The sequence below is a fragment of the Procambarus clarkii genome, chromosome 22 (assembly GCF_040958095.1).
Source record: "Procambarus clarkii isolate CNS0578487 chromosome 22, FALCON_Pclarkii_2.0, whole genome shotgun sequence".
Classification (NCBI taxonomy): domain Eukaryota; kingdom Metazoa; phylum Arthropoda; class Malacostraca; order Decapoda; family Cambaridae; genus Procambarus; species Procambarus clarkii.
The window spans coordinates 18,485,070-18,507,183 of record NC_091171.1 but is presented as its reverse complement, the minus strand read 5'-3'; the positions used below and the strand labels follow the sequence as shown (position 1 = coordinate 18,507,183).

General features: G+C 48.3%; 1 protein-coding gene across 4 annotated transcripts in view; it reads left to right on the top strand.

Annotated features, from left to right (window-relative positions):
• The window catches only part of MKP-4 (MAPK Phosphatase 4), a 74,123-nt gene that overhangs the window by 29,657 nt on the left and 22,352 nt on the right, over positions 1-22,114 (top strand). For all 4 annotated transcript variants that reach the window (XM_045741699.2, XM_045741684.2, XM_069329505.1 and 1 more), the window contains one exon: positions 9,216-9,302. In XM_045741699.2, the coding sequence (XP_045597655.1) occupies positions 9,216-9,302 (87 nt within the window). The remainder of the gene's footprint in view (positions 1-9,215; positions 9,303-22,114) is intronic.

Here is a 22,114-nt window from a genome sequence, read left to right as displayed (position 1 = left end):
CTTCCACAAGTTCCTTGGGTTCTGCCTCTGCTTGGCCGTTTACTGCTCGGTTTTTGGCCGCCCTTTGTGTGCTAGGGCCTTCTGACTCCCCTTGTTCCCCTTAGGGTAGGAGGCAGTTTGCACTGCTCAGCCTGTTTTCACCATTCATAGTGTCCGGCTCTATTCCGCCTGGGTACGCTGTCCTCTTGCGGGGTTTTCTTTTTCTTTTTGTTTGCTTGACTGGTGGGGGTCTGCCTTGGTTATTGCCCCCTGTGTAATGAGTACAGTACAACCTTGATTCAACAAATCTCCAGCTAGTTCGCCCACTTTTCAGGCCGGATTTACTCACCCGGTTCGACGAACAATGGTTCCCCGAAGTGGGGGATGTTCGGATTTGCTTACAATGTCGAGACAGAGTTCACAGACTGGTGGAAAACTTTCCCATTCTACCACACATTACATTTAGTAATTCCTTTATATGACAAGTTCGATCACACAAGTGGACCACACAAGTGGACCGCACAAGTGGTCCGCAAGCTTACGATGTTGGGACAGAGTTCACAAAGTGGTGGAAAATTTTCCCATTCCATCACAGATTACAATTAATAATTCCTTCATATGACAAGTTGGACCACACAAGTGAACCACACAAGTAGACCACAAGTGGTCCACAAGCTTAAGATGTTGGGACAGAGTTCACAGAGTGGTGGAAAACTGTCTCATTCTATTACAGATTACAATTAATAATTACTTCATAAGACAAGTTGGATCACACAAGTGAACCACACAACAAGTGAACCATATGAACCAAACACCAGCCAGAATGGTGCACAAGAAGTGACGCATATTAACCAAACACCAGCCAGAGTAGTCCACACAAGTGAACGACTGAGTTTCAATGATTTTCGTTCACTGATTTGTGGCACACTTTAATTTAAGGCTGAAGCCTTAAATAATTAATTAATTGTAAATTAATTTAAAGGCTAGAGCGTGAATAGCTAACTAATGTGTTGAAATCTTCTTATATACATTTTCTGTGATGAAACAAGATGAGTGAGGGTGGACAGATAAGGGACAGACTGTACTGTAAACCTCCCTTTACAGTGAGGTTTCACTCACTTTCGTCTGTGTTGTCATAGTTCAGTGACCCATGACTTTGAACGTTTCAGATTAATAAATCATTTCTAAAACTGGTGTTTTAATAACTCTTTATTATCCTAATTAAACTAAACTAAATAAAACCAAAAATATACTGTAATATGATAGATATCTGCTATTTGAGCTATTATTCATGTTATTGGCAGCATAACTCCAGCGCGAGTGGGCGGGTCTAATCCCTTTCCACACAACACCATGCTTGTTTTGTTTGATTTCGTCACCACAGTTCAGTGACCTATGGTTTTGAAATAAAATTAATAAATCAGTTCCAAAATAAATATTTTTTATAGCTCTTATTATCGTAATAATGTTGCTAAACTAAATATATAACCCAAAAATATATAATTTGATGTAAATCGAATATTTGAGAGAAATTTATGTTACTGGATCTGGCTTAAACACCAGCCTACTGAAGGGTGTACATATAGACCTAGTCTGCGTTCGTACAGTATGCACCCAGTGCCCTTAGCTTTGTCTGTGATTGACGTACAGTATTTATCCGCTGGTGGAAGAATAATTGTGGAATTTACAATTTTTTGACTACAGCTCTATGGTTATATAACAAAATGTCTCAGGGACTTACTAATAGTGCCTTATTAATGCCAAAAATGAAGTAATATTTTGCAAGAACTAGTAGCAGAAAATCAACCAGCACGAGAACAGCCGTACCCGGCACGAGAACAGCCGTACCCGGCACGAGAACAGCCGTACCCGGCACGAGAACAGCCGTACCCGGCACGAGAACAGCCGTACCCGGCACGAGAACAGCCGTACCCGGCACGAGAACAGCCGTACCCGGCACGAGAACAGCCGTACCCGGCACGAGAACAGCCGTACCCGGCACGAGAACAGCCGTACCCGGCACGAGAACAGCCGTACCCGGCACGAGAACAGCCGTACCCGGCACGAGAACAGCCGTACCCGGCACGAGAACAGCCGTACCCGGCACGAGAACAGCCGTACCCGGCACGAGAACAGCCGTACCCGGCACGAGAACAGCCGTACCCGGCACGAGAACAGCCGTACCCGGCACGAGAACAGCCGTACCCGGCACGAGAACAGCCGTACCCGGCACGAGAACAGCCGTACCCGGCACGAGAACAGCCGTACCCGGCACGAGAACAGCCGTACCCGGCACGAGAACAGCCGTACCCGGCACGAGAACAGCCGTACCCGGCACGAGAACAGCCGTACCCGGCACGAGCACAGCCGTACCCGGCACGAGCACAGCCGTACCCGGCACGAGAACAGCCGTACCCGGCACGAGCACAGCCGTACCCAGCACTGGTACAACAGCAGCCAGCACCAGCAAAGCTGATGCAAACATCTAAAAACATCGTGTGTGGCGTGAACAGTTAGAACAAGTGTTAAATTTAAATGTGTACCCAGTGTTAAAATTAAAGTTGCAGTAATTTTAGTGTACAATAGTTTTCATAAACTGTATTGTAGTACTCAACATACAGCAGAACTACTTAATCAACCCAGTGTTAATGGTATAATACATTATAGTACAGTACGTATTTACTTTAGAGCATTCACAACTCCATGAGACTTCAAGATGGACATAACTCCAACAATAAGGTAAATAACAAATGTAACAGTATTTTTTAGTCGGGTATACTACTAAATATAGGTTCAGCATATAATATGGTAATGCATTTTTATTGAGTACAAGAAAAAAGAAGACACTGACGCAAACGCCTCCCGAAGGTCACCTCTTGCAACACATCCAACGCTCCAACGCACTGGGGTTGGTCCATTGGTCCCATATAGTGTGTTGAATCAAAGTTGTACTGTACTCTTGTCTATTCAGGTGGTTCCCCCTGCTAGGTCCCCGTGAGTGTACACGTCCCGCGGGTTCAGCTATTAGAAAGTTGTTTGGTAGACTTGGGTGCCAGTTAGCAGTACCCTGCCTTGCCTTGCGGCAGTTTCTTAGTACTGTAGCCTTTCGGCTATTTTTCTCGTGCTGAGCCTTGCGGCGTTTGTGGGAAATTCGAGTATACCTCGGATATGTGCAGCATTTGACCATTCCCCAGGATGCGACCCACAACAGTCGACTGACACCGAGGTTCCTAATCACTGCTAGGTGAACAGAGGCAACGGGTGTAAGGAGACTTGCCCATACGTCTCGCCCTGCCTGGGCTTCCCTGAGCGTGAGCTCCATCTCAGGACCCAGGGAAACCCCACGAGGGCGCGCAGGTCCAATGGCTGTGACCCCTGAGTCTCCCCCCTCGCTTTGTGAGAGTTCGAGGGCTGCTTTGTTCTCTTGTCTCAGGGTGACTCACTGTTTTTGCCTCCGTGTCACGCTGCCTGTTGGGTCAGTGACACTTTCGACCCAGCATCCTACGAGTTTTGCTGCTTGCTGGTGACTCAGTTTACCCAATCTACTGATGACAGTATTCGGGTACAGGCGGCGCAGGTGTTGCATGTTCGGTTTAGGTTGGTTGCTGCGCCGGAAGCCCCGAGACTGCCCCATTTTGCTTATAGGGACCCAGACCTGGGGGTGTTGGTAGCTTCGGCCTTGGTTCTGACCGCACCCCCTCATCCTTCCCCCTGCTGTGATTAGATCTGGTCCCCCCCTCCCGCTTGCTTCCGGCCCCGAAACATTTGAAGGGGGATGCCCCTTCTAGTGTGGCGACGGAGGCATTCAAGTCGGTTCTCTCTGCCGAAGCCTCTGGGTCTGACCAGTGGGCCCGACCAGTTAGCCCCTCTTTCTTCCGGCTTTTACGGCTGCGCTGGCCTTTTCTTTTGAGGCCGGGGCTTTGGGAGATAACTCGGCCTTGGGTCCTGATGTGAAGGATCCCGGGGCTACTGAGGGGCTGACTTGGGACCCTTGGGCCCTGATGGACCCTGCCTGGGTTTTTCTGCCCTCTGAGGGGGGCTTACTGTTTCAAGGAGTGGGGTTTTCTCTTCCCCCCTCTGCATACAAATTGGATTTGGTGTCTACCCCTCCCCGGGTTTGGTTCCATGTCCCTTCGAGTGCTTCAGTCCCGTCTTTCCGGAGGTTTTTGGCTTCCCGCATCCAGCCTCATGTGGTGCGGGAGGCCTTTGCAGTTTACCTCCTGCGCGACTCGGATTACGAAATCCGAGTTGTACAGTTGAGATTCCTCCTTGGAATCTGCCTGGGCCCTGGCTCTTAGATACTGCTTGGCCTCTGGCGTAGTATCTACAGGCAGCTTCGGCTAGCTGTCGTCCAATGTCCGATTTGTTGGTTCTCCGGGGGTCCCAAGGGGAAAGGGGCCTTCTAGGAGAGGTTGTGCCAGGGCTTGGGGTTCCGCTAGTCGGGGTAGGCCACTGGTGCCAGTTTCGGAACTGTCTTCGTCTTGTCAGCGCGGTGTTCGCTCTGTGCGAAGCTCGAGTTCTCATAAGGAGCGCTGGCCCTTTCGCAGTTCGCCTCGCTCCATTGACAGGGTGATGGAGGGGGGGGGGGATGGGGAAGCTCTTAGTGGGTTCGCTTGGGCATGGTCGAAATGATGACGTCTCTCACATGGGTTTCCTGTCTGTTCCCAATCCTGAAACAGGACTGTACGGATCTGAGGTTCATTCACTTGTCCCGTCTGAACCCCTGGGTTCATTGCCCCTCTTTTTGAATGACTACGCTGTCCCAGGTCTGTCTTCTGTTGGAGCTGGGCGCTTGGCTGGTGTCCCTGGAACTCCGGGACGTTGGCACGTCCCGATTCATTCGGGGTTCAGGAACTGGCTTGGTTTTGTTGTGGGGCGTCAGAGTTACCGCTTTCATTGTCTCCCGTTCAGGTTGAACCTGGCACCTCGCGTTTTCACACGCCTCACCAGTGCTGACCAATGCTTCGTGGTAGCCTGTCTGCATCTTTTAGGTGTTCGGGTACTGGGCTACCTTGACGACTGGCTGGTATGGGCACTCAGCCGGTCCGCTTGTCTGCTTGCAAGAAATTTGGTTCTTTCTCAGCTCACCAGATTCGGGTTCTTGGTGAACTGGAGGAAGTCCCATCTGGTCCCCTCCCAGGTTCGGACTTGTTTGGGACTCTTGGACCTCTTCCTTGTCTCTCCCTCTGGAATCTCTGCTTCGACTACGGTCTTGCCTTTGCTGTTTTCTGGGGGCTCCCGGGTCACCCGGCAGTTGCTCGTGGGTCTGTGTGGGAGCCTGAACTTTGCGATGTTGGTTTTCCCACCGGGTCAGGTTTGGCTTCGTCGGCTGTTCTGGTTTCTTTGGGGACGTCTTTTGCTCCTCTCTCGCGATCCCTGGGTTCGACCCCCGGGGGCTTTGCGTCGGTTGCTGCGTCGCCAACTTTCTCTTCGGGTTTTTCGGGGTTTAGTGCCTTGGCGCCTACCTGAGCCCTCGCTTGATGTGTTCATGGACGGGTCATCTCTGGGCTGGGACTTTGTGACCAGTGCTCACCAGGCCGGCTAGGGGCGGTGGGGTTCGTCCTTACGTCAAGCCCACAGCACAGTGCGGGAGTTTGCAGCTGTGTGGTTTTATCTTCAGAGGGTTCATGTTGCTCGTGGATCGACGATCCGGCTCCATTCGGACTGCTCCCCCAGTAGTTCATTGTCTGAACAGAGGGGGTTTGATGCGGCCCTTAGCTCTTTGGTGCTGGTCGCTTCGGGTGACTCATTTGCTGAGTTCTCGGGGTTTGACTCTCTTGGCAGATCACATTCAGGGGGGTGACAGGCCGTCTGTCAGGAAATAGAAAGAGAGCCTATAGAAACCCCCGTGTGGTTGGAAGCATTCTATGTGTGCCATCTACTGGGTCAGGGACCCAGAAAGGTAGGTGCCCCAAAACAAACCATATCTGGTGAAAATATTGAGAATGAAAGCTGAACTGTTGAACAGAACTCCCCCACCCCCTCAAACGAAAACGAGGAAACGATCATGATGTCACAACTGTCCCTGCGCCACTGTCTGAGCAGCTTCCCCATGCCCAGGGAGGGGAAAGCGGGAAGCGGGAGCCCCAGACCTCCACGCCGGCTATCCACACCGTCAGTTCTCGGCTAATATGTGATCTGGAGGGTTGTACAACTCTGGCTCCGAATTCTTTTAGCAGATCGGACCAGTCTGTTACGTAACTGGTTTGATCTCCTCAAGTCTTCGTGTCTGGTCTTTTTGATGTGGGTCTATCACCATTTGTATGGTGAGCAGGTGGCTTCATTGATGGTGTCCCACCTACGTGTCTTATCTCGGTGGCAGTATGAAGTTTCCTGGCAGACCTTTCATTATTTCTTGTTCCTTTGTAGGTTTTCTTCTGTTTTGGATCAGGTTGCCTTGTCCTTCCTATCTTGGTTGTTTCAGGATCGTCATCTTATGCCGAATGCTGTTGCCTCGTATCGTGTGGCGCTGGCGGAGCTGCTTCAGGGGGTATAACTAGGTTAAATTAAAAATTGTTCAATTTACTTATAAATTTATTTTTGAAATGGTTATAGAAAGGGTTGCAACTGGTCCAAGTTTCACCATCACACCCTAAACAGAAAAGGAGAAAAAAATACACAACGTATTATGCAACGAATTTTCAACATTTTCAAATAATTTCAGGGAACACATGTCAACTAAAATCATTTCTATAACACTCAGATATTAAAATTAGCATATAATAAAGGATTGTTGTGATCAGTTTTATCAAAAAAGTGTTTAGTGCAATACAGTAATATAATTTTTCAAAGTTACCCTTCCAAAAATATGCAATATATGATGTTTATAAATTTTTATAAAATCAACAAATGGACTTTGGACTAAAATGTCTACAACATGCTGTAGAAGCACAAACTCTACATATAAGGTGTAATTTGCATGTAAATTGATTAATAAATGAAAGCTGAGAAACACCTTGAAGTTGTAAATTACTTACCTGAGTAAAATAAGATCAAAGTTCGGCCACCTGTAGCCGAGTTTGACATCGACCTATTTCGTTCATAATTGGCACCCTTGCAGATAGGCATCCATTGAGCAAGGTGTGCAAGTTCCATGAACATCCCCTGATAACAAACGAAAAAAAAAAATTGAAAAAAAAAAAATATATATATATATAAAAAAAATTATACATATATATATCCTGCACATACATATTACAATTATTACAAAATACCAAATTATAACACTAAAACATACTAACCTATTGATATTGGTCCGAATTGTGGGTCCTCAAGGTGGCACTGCATTGGGCACTAGTAGGCACCTGCATGATTGCTGGATCACCTTCCTCAGGAGCCTGTCTCGGCTTGTTGGAGGGAGGGAGGTCTAGGAAGGTGTGTGAGGAGGGTCTAGGAGGGTTGAGGAAGGTGTGTGAGGAAGGTTGAGGAAGGTTGAGGTGGTGTGAGAGGAAGATTGAGGAGGTGTGGTGCGCCAAAATCTCTCACTGGATATTACTCTTCGCGCTAAAGCGGCTTTCTTTTAGTGATAAAGACGGCGACCTAGTGCCAGATTTGCTGCTCTTATCTTCTGGCACTATCTCTTTATAAGAGTTTGTGTAGTAGACGCAAAAATGCGCTATTAGGAACGATAATGGAGCGCGCATCAGAACATATCCGCACTCTATCAGACACACGAGGTGACTGGGGGCTGGGACCTCCCCTATAGCACAGCAAGGGATGAGAAGGTTGCCAATGAGTGTATATTTACTCCTTATGCATACATCGATATTTACGACGTTATTACGAAAAATTTGACGTTTAGAACGTACGACGCAATACTCTTGGCGCGCCACAGCCGCGGGGCACCGGATTCTGCACAATTACGCATGGAAATGTACCATAAATACTTTAATTTATATCATAACATTATCGGGTTTGCGCCAAAGTGTTGCCAGAACGTTGTAGTATTTTTATAAATTTTTCAAAAAGATTCGATTTTTCCGAATTTTTGCGTTTGATAAGCCCCCTTCAGTTTGCGTTCGGGGTGGATGTTACTTCTACCCCATTTCACAAGCAGTCTCATGCATTATTTCACCTCTGGCCTGCTCATGTACCGCCCGAGCCGTCCTGGTCATTGGACCGGGTGCTCTCTTTTTCTCTCTTCTCCTCGGTTTGTTGTGGCCCCTTCGGTTCAAGATTGTTTTATGAAGGCTCTCTTTTTTCCTGTTGGCATTGGCCTTTGGAGGGTCGGGTTGGGGAGCTTCATTGTCTCCTCTGGTACAGAGGTTCCTGCTCTTTTGGTCCTGGTGGTTGGTTTGTTCGTATGCAGCCGTTTCCTTCTTTTCTGGCGAAGAATGAGACTGCTGCTTTCCGAAGGGATCATTGGGTTGTCGATGCTTGGTTGGTTAGTCTGGGGGTGCATCATGTGATGTGTCTGGTTGCGGCTCTTCGCTGTACCTGTGCGCCATGGCCTTGAAGGCCGGGGACACGCTTTGGGTTGACCCAGTTTTCATTCTTCCCTGTTCCAGGGTTTGGGTCTCCCAGGTCATCTGTAAGGTAATTCGGTCCAGCCAGTCTACGGTCTATTCTCATGCCCCATGACGTTCATAAGTTTGCTTCTCTTGCTGCTGTCTTTGGTAACATGTCTTGGGCTGACATTCGGGCACGGGCAATTGGAGGTCAAACAGGGTCCTGGCTGCTCGCAACCTTGTCAGTGTTCCTGGCCCTAGTCGGGCATGTGTTGCATTGGGTCGGCGGTTGCAGCCAGTTGTCTCGACTTCGAGTTGAGGATCAAGTGGCGACCACCTTCCAGGTAAGTCCCACTTGTTTTTATCTTTGGTTAAGTATCTCCGGGGAGCCGAAGGGGCTCCCCTCAGAAAACCAGCATTGAATGTAATGAAACACCATTTTCTGAGTGAGACTCGGAGGCTTTCCGGCCACCCCCCTCCCTCTGGTTGGCAGTTTTCGCGTGGTTTTTGACAGCTAGCCTCAGAACTGACAATGTGGATAGCTGACACAGGGGTATGGGGCTCCCCCTTACCCCATCCCGAGGCAGGGGGAGCTGCCTTTATTTTTGGAATACTTTAGGGAATTTATTTAGAATATCTTATCATACAGCAGGTAACAGTTGATAGCAGGGGCTACCCAGAGAGGTAACCTTGTTATGGTCTTATCCAGTGTCTGGATTATAGTGTCATCTCTCTTTTTTTTCATCTGTTTTAATTACTATAGAAGATTTCTCCTTTGTTTTACTTCAGCTTCTTTGGTGTATCAAGAAGTGCCACCCTTGTGACCTGCTTCTTGATGAAGAAATACAAGATATCAGTTGATGAAGCTCTGCAAAGGTACAGTAGATAACTAATTCTCTCTTGTTATCCACCAAAATCTCATTTTCTGGGGGGGAGGGGGGAAACCCCGTTGGCTCCCTGAAGCTGTCCAGGCTGAATGGATATGTATATCTTTCTGGCATACCTTGCCTTGAGGTGATTTTGGGGCTCGGCGACCCCGTGGCCCGGTCATCGACCAGTCCTCCTCGTTGCTGGACTTGTCAACCAGGCTGTTGGATGCGGCTGCTCGCAGCCTGACGTATGAGTCACAGCCTGGTTGATCAGGTATCCTTTGGAGGTGTTTGTCAAGTTCTCTCTTGAACGCTGTGAGGGGTTGGCTAGTTATGCCCCTTATGTGTAGTGGATGCGTATTGAACAGTCTCGGGCCTCTGATGTTGATAGTTCTCTCTGAGCACCTTTTGCACTCTTCAACAGAGGTATTCTGCACATCCTGCCATGCCTTCTGGTCTCATGTGCTGTTATTTCTGTGTGCAGGTTTGGGACCAGCCCCTCTACTATTTTCCATGTGTAAATTATAATGTATCTCTCTTGCATATTCTTCAGTGGATTCTAGCAGTAAAGGATCTCTGTACGCTCTCCGGGTCAGCAGAGCGTGCAGAGAGCATCAGTCAAATGCATAGAGTTCTTGCCTATCGGAGACCACACGCCAGAGCCTGGCCCCCCTCTAGAGAGGCACGAGGAGCAATGGCCTATAGAGACCCCCCTCTGTGGTTGGGAGCATTCTATGTCTGCCATCGACTGGGATAGGCACCCAGAAAGGCGCCCCAAAACAAACCCCTATTCTAGTAAAATTATTGTGACCGAAAGCCGAACAAGTAGACAGAACTCCCCAAACGAGAATTGGCAAACAAGCATGACATCATCATGTCACCGCACCACTGTCTGCCCAACCCCCCCCACCCCCCCCTCCCCGGAAGGGGGAAGGGGGAGCTCCAGACCCATTCGCCGGCAACCCAACCTTCAGTTCTTGGCTGATGGGAGTCTGGTGCGGCCGTGCCTCTGGCTCCAGTTCTGTGCCTTGTGTGGGCTGTCTCTTCATGTGGTGTGTGAGCCAGGAGATGTATTCCACGGTACTCGGGCTGCATGCGCCTAGGGTTCCCTTCCCTAGGTGCCCTGTAAGTACTGCTCTTGGGACTTGGGCCTCCTTCCACAAGTCACCTCGAGATCTACCTCCGCTGTGACGTTTACTGCTCGGTATTTGGCCGCTCTTGGGGTCAGCTGGGGTATTTCTTACTATTTATTATTATTATTTGGGGTTTATTATTATTATTTGGTATTATTTGGGGTTTGTCTCTGGGTAGGAGGGGGGATAGCTTTCATCAGTGGCAGGGACATGGGGTACTGCACAGCTAGTTTTCACCAATAACAGCGGCCGGCTCTGTTCCACCTGGGTACGTTGTCCTCTTGTGGGGTTTTTCTTATGTTTTTGTTTTCTGCCTGGTGGTGGGGGGATCTGCCTTTGTATTCACCTATTTGTACTTGTGGAGGTTGAGCTCTGGCTCTTTGGTCCCACCTCTCAACTGTCAATCAACTGGTGTACAGGTTCCCAAGCCTATTGGGCTCTATTATATCCACATTTGAAACTGTGTATGGAGTCAGCCTCCACCACATCGCTTCCTAATGCATTCCATTTGTCAACCACTCTGTCACTAAAAAAAGTTCTTTCTAATATCTCTGTGGCTCATTTGGGCACTCAATTTCCACCTGTGTCCCCTAGTGTGAGTGCCCCTTGTGTTAAATAGCCTGTCTTTATCTACCCTATCAATTCCTCTGAGAATCTTGTACATGGTGATTATGTCCCCCCCTAACTCTCCTGTCTTCCAGCGACATGAGGTTTAATTCCCGTAGTCTCTCCTTGTAGCTCATACCTCTCGGCCCGGGTATTAGCCTGGTGGCAAACCTTTGAACCTTTTCCAGTTTAGTTTTATGCTTGACTAGATATGGACTCCATGCTGGGGCTGCATACTCCAGGATTGGTCTGATATAGGTGGTATGCAAAGTTCTGAATGATTCCTTACACAAGTTTCTAAATGCCGTTCTTATGTTGGCCAACCTGGCATATGCTGCTGATATATGTTGCAGGGAAAAGGTCTGGCATGATATCAACCCCCAAGTCTTTCTCTCTGACTCTTGAAGAATTTCATCCCCCAAATGTTACCTTGTATATGGCCTCCTGCTCCCTACACCTATCTTCATTCAACCCATCCTCCGAATTGACAGTACGTTTTAATACTAAGTGTAATAAGTACATTTCCTGACTGTTATACATAGTACATAAATGCACTTACGGGGCTGTTACATTTACCCAGCCCCTTCCCCTGATTCAAGTCTCCTCGTTTTCTGTTAGGACACTTGAAATTTTAAGATGAAATTTTAAAGTTCAGTTGCTATAAACAAGTTTTAAATATTAGGATTTTCTTTTTCACTTTTATTAAACAATAGAGATTTTATGCAAAATTTGAAAATATCCTGAGTTACTTTACAATTTATTGAAATATTTTAGTTTTGTTTTATTTCTTTTATAAAACTATAATATCAATATAGCTATAGGTTAAGTAATAGTTATAATTAAGATGCAATAAAATGCTTATCTTCACAAACTAAGACGGTTAGGTTAGGTCGTGGTTTTCTATTCAGCTTTTTAGGTAAACTCAAATATTCACAATATATTAGACAGTACGATTTAATACTAAGTGTAAATAAGTACAATTCTTGACTCATATATACATAATAATTGCACTTATGGGGCTATGTACATTTACCTCCCCATTTTTGGAGGACGGGCTGCTTCATTTGTGGTCCCTCATTACTGTTCTTGGGGTATATATATCTATATTCTGTGTTTGGTGTTCCTCCTCCGCTAGGCCCCTATGAGTGGACACGTCCCACGGGTTCAGCTTTAAGAGGTTTGTTTGGTAGACTTGGGCGCTGGTTCACAGTACCCTGCCTGGGCTTCCCTTAGCGTGTAACCATGGCTAAGGGCCCTGGGAACCCCACAGGGGCTACATGGTCCGTTGGATGTGGTCCCTGAGTCCCCCCTCATGTCCTGCGAGTTTGAATGGTGCTCTGTCCCCTTGTCTCAGGGTGACACTCACTGGTTTTGCCTCCGCCATGCTGCCTGTTGGGTCAATGATTGTTTTGACCCGGAGTCGTGTGACGTTTGTTGTCTGTACGTGCTCCAGTTCACCCAAGCCACTGATAATGATATGCGGGTGCAGGCAGCTCCGGCGTTGCATGCTAGATTTAGGTTGCTGCAATGCGCTAGGTTGGTTGTGGCCCCGGATGCCACGAGATTGCCCCGTTTTGCTTATAGGGACCTGGACTTGTGGGTGGGAGTCGCTTCGGCTCTGATTCTGTCCGCCCCTCCTAGTCCTTCCCCCTCAGTTGTTCATCTGGCCCCCCCCCCCTTGCTTCCGGCTCCGAATCGTCTTAGGGTTTCAGAGTCGGGGCAGGATCTAGTTGGAGTTGAGACTCGGGTGGTCTCATGGGTGTCCCCTTTTGGGGTTGCGGCAGAGGCATTCGAGCCTGGTCCTTCACCTGAAGCGTCTGGGTCTGGCCAGTGGGCCCCCTGCGTTCCTGCTTTTTTGGAAGCTCCCGCTTTTTCTTCAGAAGTGAGAGGTTTGGAGGCTGGCTCGACCCCGGGTCCTCAGGATACGGTTCCTGGGGCTGGGGACGGGTTGACTTGGGGGCCTTGGGCCCCATTGAACCCCGCCTAGGTTTTTCTGCCCTTAGAGCGGGGCTTAGTGTTACAAGGAGAGGGGTTCTCTTTCGCTCCCTCCGCCTACGAATTGGATTTGGTGCCCCGGGTTCGGTTCCATGATCCCGCGAGTTCCTCGGTTCCGTCTTTCCGGAGGTTTTCAGCTTCCCGCATCTTGTCTTCTCAGGTGCGGGAAGTCATTGCGGTTTACCTCCTGAGCGACCCGGATTATGCTTTCGTGATGGATCCGCGTTCCTTCATGTATGGTTCTTCTTGTCCGTACTGGTTTCGTTATGAAGTTCCGGAGTCGTCCTGACAGTTAGCAGACTGTCCTCCTCTTTTCGTTGGAGGCTTGGCACACGTTCTGTTGGTCCCGCGCACTTGACTGGTGGGAAACTCAGACGGTGTTTCAGGCGTTCCTGGGGGGGGGGGTGATTTTTAGCACCTCAATGCTCACAATCGACTTGAGAATGGTCCAGGACGGACCGAAACGTCGTCGTCCCTTCAATTTCTAGTGTGTGGTCTGGTCAACATACTTCAGCCACGTTATTGTGACTCATCGCCTGCACCTCAATGCTCGTTTGTTCGCCCCTGCCCTTCCGCGGGATGTTGGTGTTGTGCAGTTTCACGTGCAGCTTCCTTCCCTTTCGGCTGCCTTGGTTGCGGAGAATTTGAATACTTGTGGCCTGCTTGCTTCGGCCCTGCGTTTCTTTTCCCTCCTTGAGCTATCCTCGGATTGGCTTGAGTTGGATGTGGGGGCGCTTGGGGCTGCTGCCAGGTCTGAGGTGCTGCCCTCTGCGGTGCAGGCATTGTCTACTTTGTTGAAGCTCTTCATGCCACTCCTGCGTGATGCGGTTTTGCGGTTCTATGCTTCTCGCCCCGCGTGTCGGCAAGAGGTGCTTGCTTCTTCCTTGGAATCTGCTTGGGCCCTGGCTCTTCGCTTGTCTTCGCCTTTTAATCCTTTGCTCTTTGCGGAGTCTGTGGAGGTGCAGGACCTGCAGGCGTCTTCTGTTAGTTGTCTACCTATGTCTGACTTGTTAGTGCTGGGGGGGGGGGGGCTCGTGGGGGACCTTTCCAAAAGGGTCGTACCAGGGCTTGGGGTTCCGTTCGTCGTGGTAGGCCAGTGGTGCCAGATTCGGGGCCGGCACAGCCTTCGGTTCCGTCTGTTTCTAGTCGGTATGGGAATCGCCCTGTTCACCGCTCAGGTTCTCGTAAGGTGCATCGGCCCTTTCACTGTTCATCCCATTGATGAGACGATGGGGGGGGGGAGGCTCGCCCTGTTTGCTTGTGCCTGGTCCCACGATTCGTGGGCTTTTCGGGTCATTTCGAGTCATTTCGTGCGGCCTGTGGTGGTGTTGGGTGGCCCCTCCTCCCTCAGGGGGTGGGGGATGTTCGGTGCTGACTGGGCAGGGTTCGGGCCTACCTCGACAACTGACTGGTTTGGGCTCCCAGCCAGTCTGCATGTCTGCTCGCCAGGGATTTGTTTTTTTCCCAGCTCGCCGGGTTCGGGTTCTTGGTGAACTGGAGGAAGTCCCATATGGTTCCCTCTCAGGTTTGGTCTTGGCTGGGTCTGGTTTGGGATGCTCGTACCGTTTTCTTGTCTCTTCCTCCGGCAACTCTGCTCCGTCTGCATTCCCGCCTCCGTCTGTTCGTGAGGGGCTCCCCGGTTAAGTGGAGTTTGCTCAAGAGTTTGTGCGTGAGCCTGAACTTTGCTATGATGGTCTACCCGCCGGGTTGGGTGTGGCTTCGTCGGCTGCTCTGGTTCCTTCGGGGAGGGCCCTTCTGCCTCTCTCGCAATCATTGGGTTCGGCCTCCAGGGGCTTTGCGCCTGTTGCTGTGTCGCCGGCTTCCTCTTCGGGTTTTTCGGGGTTCACTGCCTTGGCGCCTACCCGAGCCCTTGCTCGATGTGTACACGAACGCGTCGTCTCTTGGCTGGGGCTTTGTGACCAGTGCTCCCCAGGCCAGCCAGGGATGATAAATCGCTTGCAGATCGACAATCCGGCTCCATTCGGACTGTTCCCCGGTGATTCATTGCCTGGACCTAGGAGGTTCGATGTGGTCTTTGGCTTTTTGGGGCTGGTCGTTTCAGGTGACTCGTCTGCTGAGTTCTTAGGGTTTGGCTCTCCTGGCGGTTCACGTTCGGGGGGGGGGGTGTCCAGTGTCCTGGCGGACGGCCTGTCTCGTTTCTCGTTTCCTTCCCTTTTCCACGGAATGGATGGTCAACGCCAACTCTTTCAGTTGGCAGTGCCAGACGTTCAGGACTCCGGACATGGATCTTTTCGTGTCAGCGTGGTCAAGGCGTCTCCCAGTATATGTGGCGCGCTTCCCCGACTGCGAGGCTGTCAGGGTCGAGGCCTTTCGGCTAGACTGGGTGAGGTGGGGTTACCTGTACCTCTTTTTCCCAGTTCAGCTGTTGCCCTAGGTCCTCGCTCGCTTGGAGACTTACCAGGGAAGAGTTGTCCTTCTGGCTCCTTGGTGGCCAGCCCAGCCTTCGTTTCAGGCGCTGCTTGCTCGATGTCCAAACCCTTTCAAAATTTCTTTCAGCAGATAGGTCCAACTCGGTATGAGGCTGGTTCTGTCTTCTCCTCGAGTCTTCATGTCTGGAGTTTTTTAACTCAAGTTTATTATCACTTGTTTGGTGCGCAGGTGACTTTGTCGTTGGTCTCCCACCTGCGTGCTTCGTCTCGGCGACAGTATAAAGTTTCCTGGCAGTGCTTCAGGTTCTTCCTATCACTGCGTAGGTATTCTTCGGTCTCTGATAGGATTGTTTTGTCCTTTCTCTCTTGGTTGTTCCAGGCCCGTCATCTTATGCCCAATACTGTTGCCTCGTATTGTGTGGTGCTGGCGGAGCAGCTTCAGCTTGCTTTAGGTCTTGATGTTCCTTCTGCTCCGCTCCATAAGCTGTTTCAGGTATTGTTTCATCTCCGACCTGCTCGTGCGCCTCCTAAGCTGTCCTGGTCTTTGGACCGGGTCCTCTCGTTTCTTTCTTCTCCTCGGTTTGTTGTGGGGCCCCTTCCGTTCGGGATTGTTTTGCTAGAGCTCTTTTCCTGTTGGCATTGGCCTCTGGTGGTCGGGTCGGGGAGCTTAATGCTCTCCTCCGTCGCAGGGGTTTCTGCTCTTTCGATCCTGGTGGTTGGTTTGTTTGGTTGCAGCGTCTCCTTTTTTCTGGCGAAGAATGAGACAGCTGCGTTTCGGAGGGTGCTTTTGGTTGTTGATGCTTGGTTGGTGAGGTCTGGGGTGCATCATGTCCGTTTACGGCTCTCCGCCATAATTTGCACGCCTGGGATGTGCTTTGGGTTGACCTGGTTTCCCTTCTTCCCTGTTCCCGGGCTCGAGTTTCTCAGGTTGTCCGCAGAGTTATTAAGTCTAGCCAGCCTGCGGTTTATCCCTGTGCCCACGGCATGCATAAGTTTGCTCCTGTGGCTCTCGTCTTTGGCAACATGTCTTGGGTTGACATTCGGGCGTGGGGATTTTGGAGGTCGAACAGGGTCCTGGCAGCTCACTTCCTGGTAAATGTTCCTGGGCCTGGTAGGGCCTGCGTTGCATTGAGTCGGCGGTTGCAGCCAGTTGTCTCAACTTCGCAGTGATGAGTGAGGATAGACCGCCTCCCGGGTAAGTCCCTGTTTTTTTTTTCCTTTTCTTTGGGTAGTCAGCTCCGGGGAGCCGACGGGGCTTCCCCCAGAAAACTAGTGTTGAATGTAATGAAATGCCATTTTCTGGGTGAGTCCTGGAGGCTCACCGGCATCCCTCCCTCCGGTCGGCGTTGTTTTTCGCACTTTTTGACATCCAGCCTAAGAACTGAAGGTTGGGTCACCGGCGGATGGGTCTAGAGCTCCCCCTTCCATTTCTGGGGAGGGGGGTTGCGCAGACAGAGTCCTGACGACATGATGACGTCATGCTCGTTTGCTAATTTTCGTTTGGGAGTTCTGTCTACTTGTTCGGCCTTCGGTCGCAATAGTTTTACCAGAATAGGGGTTTGTTTTGGGGAGCCTACCCTTCTCTGGGTGCCTATCCCAGTCGATGGCAGACATAGAATGCTCTCAACCACAGGGGTGGTCTCTCTATAGGCCATTGCTCCTCGTGCCTCTCTAGAGGGGGCCAGTTTCTGGCTTGTGATCTCCGGTAGGCAAGAACTCCATGCACTGACTGATGTCAGAAAGATATACATGTCCATTCAGCCTGGATAGCTCCGGGAAGCCTCCAGGAAGCCTCCGGGACTCACCCAAAAAAATGGTGTTTCATTACATTTAACGCTGGTTTTTTAGCATTTTGTTATTAGCCATTTACAATAACTAATTGTGACTTGTTTTATATTGTCTGAAACTATATTTATTTGTAATACAGTGGTACCTCGGAATGCGAGTGTCCCTGTATGCGAGTTTTTCGGAAGACGAGCAGTATTTACTCCAAAAATTTGTCTCGGAAGGCGAGGGTTACCTCGGGACACGTGTTTGTTGATACGTGTACAGGCCGACCTAGCGCGTGGTGGTTCGGCGATCGTCGCCCCTCTGCCCCGCCGCCCCTCAGTTTACCATTGTCTCGCGCTCAGTGACTATCCCCACATCAATTCTTCTTGCGGATTTTCAGTGTTTTGTTGGATTTTTGGTGATTTGTCTATACAATTTGTTATTATATATCTCACCATGGGTCCCAAGAAAGCCAGTGGTAAGGATAAAGGCCAGAAAGCTCATGTGAGGATGACAATAGAGGAGAAACAAGAGATCATTCGGAAGCATGAGAACGGTACACATGTTGAACTTTGTAGGCAGTACAACAAAGCCACATCAACAATATGCACTATACTTAAGAAGAAAAATAAGATTATGGGTGCTAAAGTGGCAAAAGGAGTAAGAACATTAACGGCACAAAGACCACAAATACTTGAAGAAGTGGAAAAGTTGTTATTAATTTGGATACACGACAAGGAGTTGAGGGGTGATAGTGTTTCGGAGGCCATTATTTGTGAGAAAGCCAGGGTGTTGCACGAAGACCTTCTAAAGAATACCCCTGCAACGAGTGATGCAGATACGAAAGAGTTTAAGGCAAGCAGGGGCTGGTTTGAAAAATTTAGAAAGAGAAGTGGTATCCATAGTGTTACAAGGCATGGGGAGGCAGCCAGCTCAGACAAACCAGCTGCTGGACGATTTATTGACGAATTTAAAGAGTTTGCAGAGGCTGAGGGATACCTACCGCAACAAGTGTTTAATTGTGACGAAACAGGACTGTTTTGGAAAAGAATGCCTAAAAGGACATACATTACCAAGGAGGAAAAATCCTTGCCTGGACACAAGCCTATGAAAGATAGGTTTACGCTTTTGCTGTGTTCAAATGCGAGTAGCGATTTGAAAATTAAACCCTTGCTAGTGTATCATTCTGAAAATCCAAGGGTTTTCAAACAGTATAAAGTGCAGAAAACCCATTTTTGTGTGATGTGGAAGTCTAATAAAAAAGCATGGGTGACTAGGCTTATTTTTTCGGAGTGGGTGAATGAAGTGCTGTGCCCTGCCATAGAAAAATATCTGCACAAGAAACAATTGCCACTCAAAGCCGTGCTTCTCCTTGACAATGCTCCTGCTCATCCTCCAGGCTTGGAAGATGATTTGTTGCCTAGATACAATAAATTCCTCACAGTTAAATTCCTTCCTCCTAACACCACTCCTCTAATTCAGCCTATGGACCAGAAAATCATAGCGAATTTTAAGAAACTTTATGAAAGGGCACTTTTCCGGAAATGTTTTGAAGTGACTTAAGCCACAAACCTCACCCTCAAAGAGTTCTGGAGAGAGCATTTTAACATTTGTAGTGCTTTAAAACTCGTTGACAAAGCCTGGCAAGAAGTGACTCAAAGAACCCTGATCTCTGGCTGGAGAAAATTGTGGCCTGAATGTGTGAGAGAACTAGACTTTGAGGGGTTTGAGCCTATAAATGATGCGCCAATTGTTGAGGAAATTGTTAGTCTAGGCCAGCAAATGGGCTTGGAATTGGATGGTGATGATGTGGAGGAGTTGGTGGAAGAACACAACGAAGAACTGACCACCGAAGAACTCCTAGCCCTTCAACAGGAACAGCAAGCCAACGCAGCAGCGAATGATTCTGCAGTGGAGGAGGAGGTGGCAGCAGCACCAGCGAATGTCCCTTCTGCAGTAATTAAGAAGGTGTGTCAGATGTGGGAAGAGATTCAAACAACTGTTGAACAGACTCACCCAGAGAAAGCTGTAGTAGGCCGTTGTCTTAATCTTTTCAATGGCAATGTGATGCCTTACTACAGAGAGAGCTTGCGAAGAAGGGAAAAGCAAGCTTCCATGGACAGATTTGTGGTGAGGAAATCGAGCAGTGAGCCTCAACCAGGACCTAGTGGCACTCAGATAAAACGTCCCAGGGAGAGCACACCAGAAAGGTCCTCACTGCCTGATGTGATTATGGAAGGGGACTTCCCTTCCAAACAGTAACTCCTCTCCTCCTCCCCCCTCCTCACCATCTTCCATACGCCTACAGCACTCGACAGCAAGGTAAGTAATAACTGGAACATAGTTTTGTAGGTTTATTTAGATGAATTAGGTAAATTAGGTATAAAAATTTAGTTTGATGTGGGGTTTTTGGGGTAGTCGGGAACGGATTAATTCATTTCCCTTTATTTCTTATGGGGAAATTAGCTTCGGAATGCGAGTTTTCGGAATACGAGGCGTCTCCAGGAACCAATTAAACTCGTAAACTGAGGTATGCCTGTACATCGCATTTAATTAACAAAGGTTCCTAATACTAAAATCCTTTTGAGAAAAACCTGCCATGAAGCCACTTTGGTGGAAATTTGTTTATAAAATAGACTATACCCATTACTGCTTCCTTTTCTGTTTTTTTTTTTTTCTGCTCTCCTCTGCCCATGATAGGCTCACCTTTGTTTTGTTGTCTGTGGTGAGATAGTATGAGGGACCCACTGAAGGAGTCTTCCCAGAACACCAGCATTCAGTGTAATGTAACACCTCTCTCTGGTGGATCTTGATGGCTCTCGAAACCATCACTTTCCCTTCAGGGGCATCAGTTTTTACCCTTGGTTGACTTTTGGCTGATTATGCAAGTATTGACTGAGCCGGTAGCTGCCAATGCTGCCACCTGGTGGTGCTTGCAGCTGTTACTAGAGGGAAAACAACCTTACTACTGGGTCAGTAATTTTCCGAGTTGTTCAGACTTGTCTTGCTGTTGTCTGGTTTGTCTCGCTCTACTTTTCTGGTAGCTGTATTCCTCAGGGTGATCTAAAAACCTCTGAATAAATCCACAAGGGCCATGATGAGGGTTCGAACTTATATCCAGGATTACGTCCGAACCTATTATCCTGGACGTAATTTCGAATCCTCATCACGGCCCTTGTGGATTTATTCATTTGATATATCACGTTATTGGGATTTCTGTATGTAGTGTATAAAAATCTCTAATCAATGTGCTTCTGTAGAGGGGAATAGGTTTTGGTCTCTAGTTTCAGATAGGCTTGTGTTGACTCGCAAGGACCTGGTGTGACTTGAATTGGGTGGAGCTTTCCAGTGGATAGCAACTGGGGACAACTAATGATGTACCAGAAAGAGGTGTTTCATTACATTCAGTGATGGTTTCTGGTAGGGCTAAATGATGGATATTTGTTGCTAGCCATACTGAGAGCGCCCCATGCACATAAGTCATATCAGACCTAAGAGTTTAACACTTTCGCGCTCTCGGCGCTCAAAAAAAGACAATACCCCAGATGCTTTCGGCACTTCGCGTGCCTACGCGGTAAGACCGAAAAGTGTACACTCTTTTGACTGTCCTGACAATAATTGAAGGCGCACGTATTTAAATTTGGTATCACTGTGTTCGCAATGAAATTGTCTATAAGAGCATACCTATAAAATGCAGCCCAAGCATAAGGAGTATCAACACCAAATAAAAAACTATGCAGATCACTCGCCGAGAGCGCCAAACAGCAACAAAATGTTTCCACTCTCTTAATGGTTGCGAAGCCTACAGTTGTCCTACATCGCTGATTTTGGTATCATTGGAATCGCAATAACATTCTCTACACGGACATATGCATATGAATGTTTAATATAGGTAATTGCCCACCCGCAAGAGTGTGTGAAGTGGAGAGTAGTTAGCCGCGAGCGCACTGGCGAAAACACAGGGGGTAAATCATGCTTGGAAAATTTATACGTTTCCTGACCTTACTTTTCTATGTACGTATTTCTTTTTTATACCAATGTGTTTGCAATAAAATTTTCTATAAGATGAACTGTATAACATTTGTACAAAGCATGTGTAAGAGAAGCGCCAAATATAGAACCACGTCGCTCAGTATGCGTTCGTGGCAGAAACGAACGCATTGTTTTCATTCGTTTGATGTTTGTCATGTTTATACTTGTTGAAACATTTTATAATTTGTATGACAGTGATTGCAGTAAAATTCCCTACACAGACATATACATAACACATACAAATATTTCCCACGTGTTGGATATATCAACGGCTAAAGGGAACCCACTGCCACACGCTCGCCACACCCCCAAACATACTTTGTGTATTTTTTTTTTTACTCATAGAAGTTTATGTGATATAATATTCATTCTGGTACCAAAACATTCGCAAATAAATTCCCTACAAAACAAAAGTATCCCCATCCATTTCGGTTAAAAAATGGAATTTATAGAAATATTTTTTCGATGGACGAGAAAACTCTGCTCTTATGCGGAATCGTAAGAGAAAACGGCGACGAGTTATCTCTAATCTAAAGTGCGAAAGTGTTAACACTTTCGCCCGGGCATGACGCAGCATTGCGTCATCCGTTTACTGTCGGTAATACCGGGGATGACGCAGCATTGCGTCATCCACTTTAAATAATCGGCAAAAATCAGTTTTTTTTTTTTTCCGATTTTTTTGGGACTGGTTTTAAAATGTGCGCCGATGTCTTCCCATTTTCTTTGTTGAGCCTCTTGGCCCTCAACTGGCTTGGCACACGCCGTGGGCCCATTGTTTTCGCTCCACTGTTGTGACCAATGTCGCCTCCCCTCGCATCTCAAACGTGTGAACATTTCGGCTATTTTCCGTGGCTATATTTCTTACTGCGGCTTTAGAAACTATCTACGCTTAC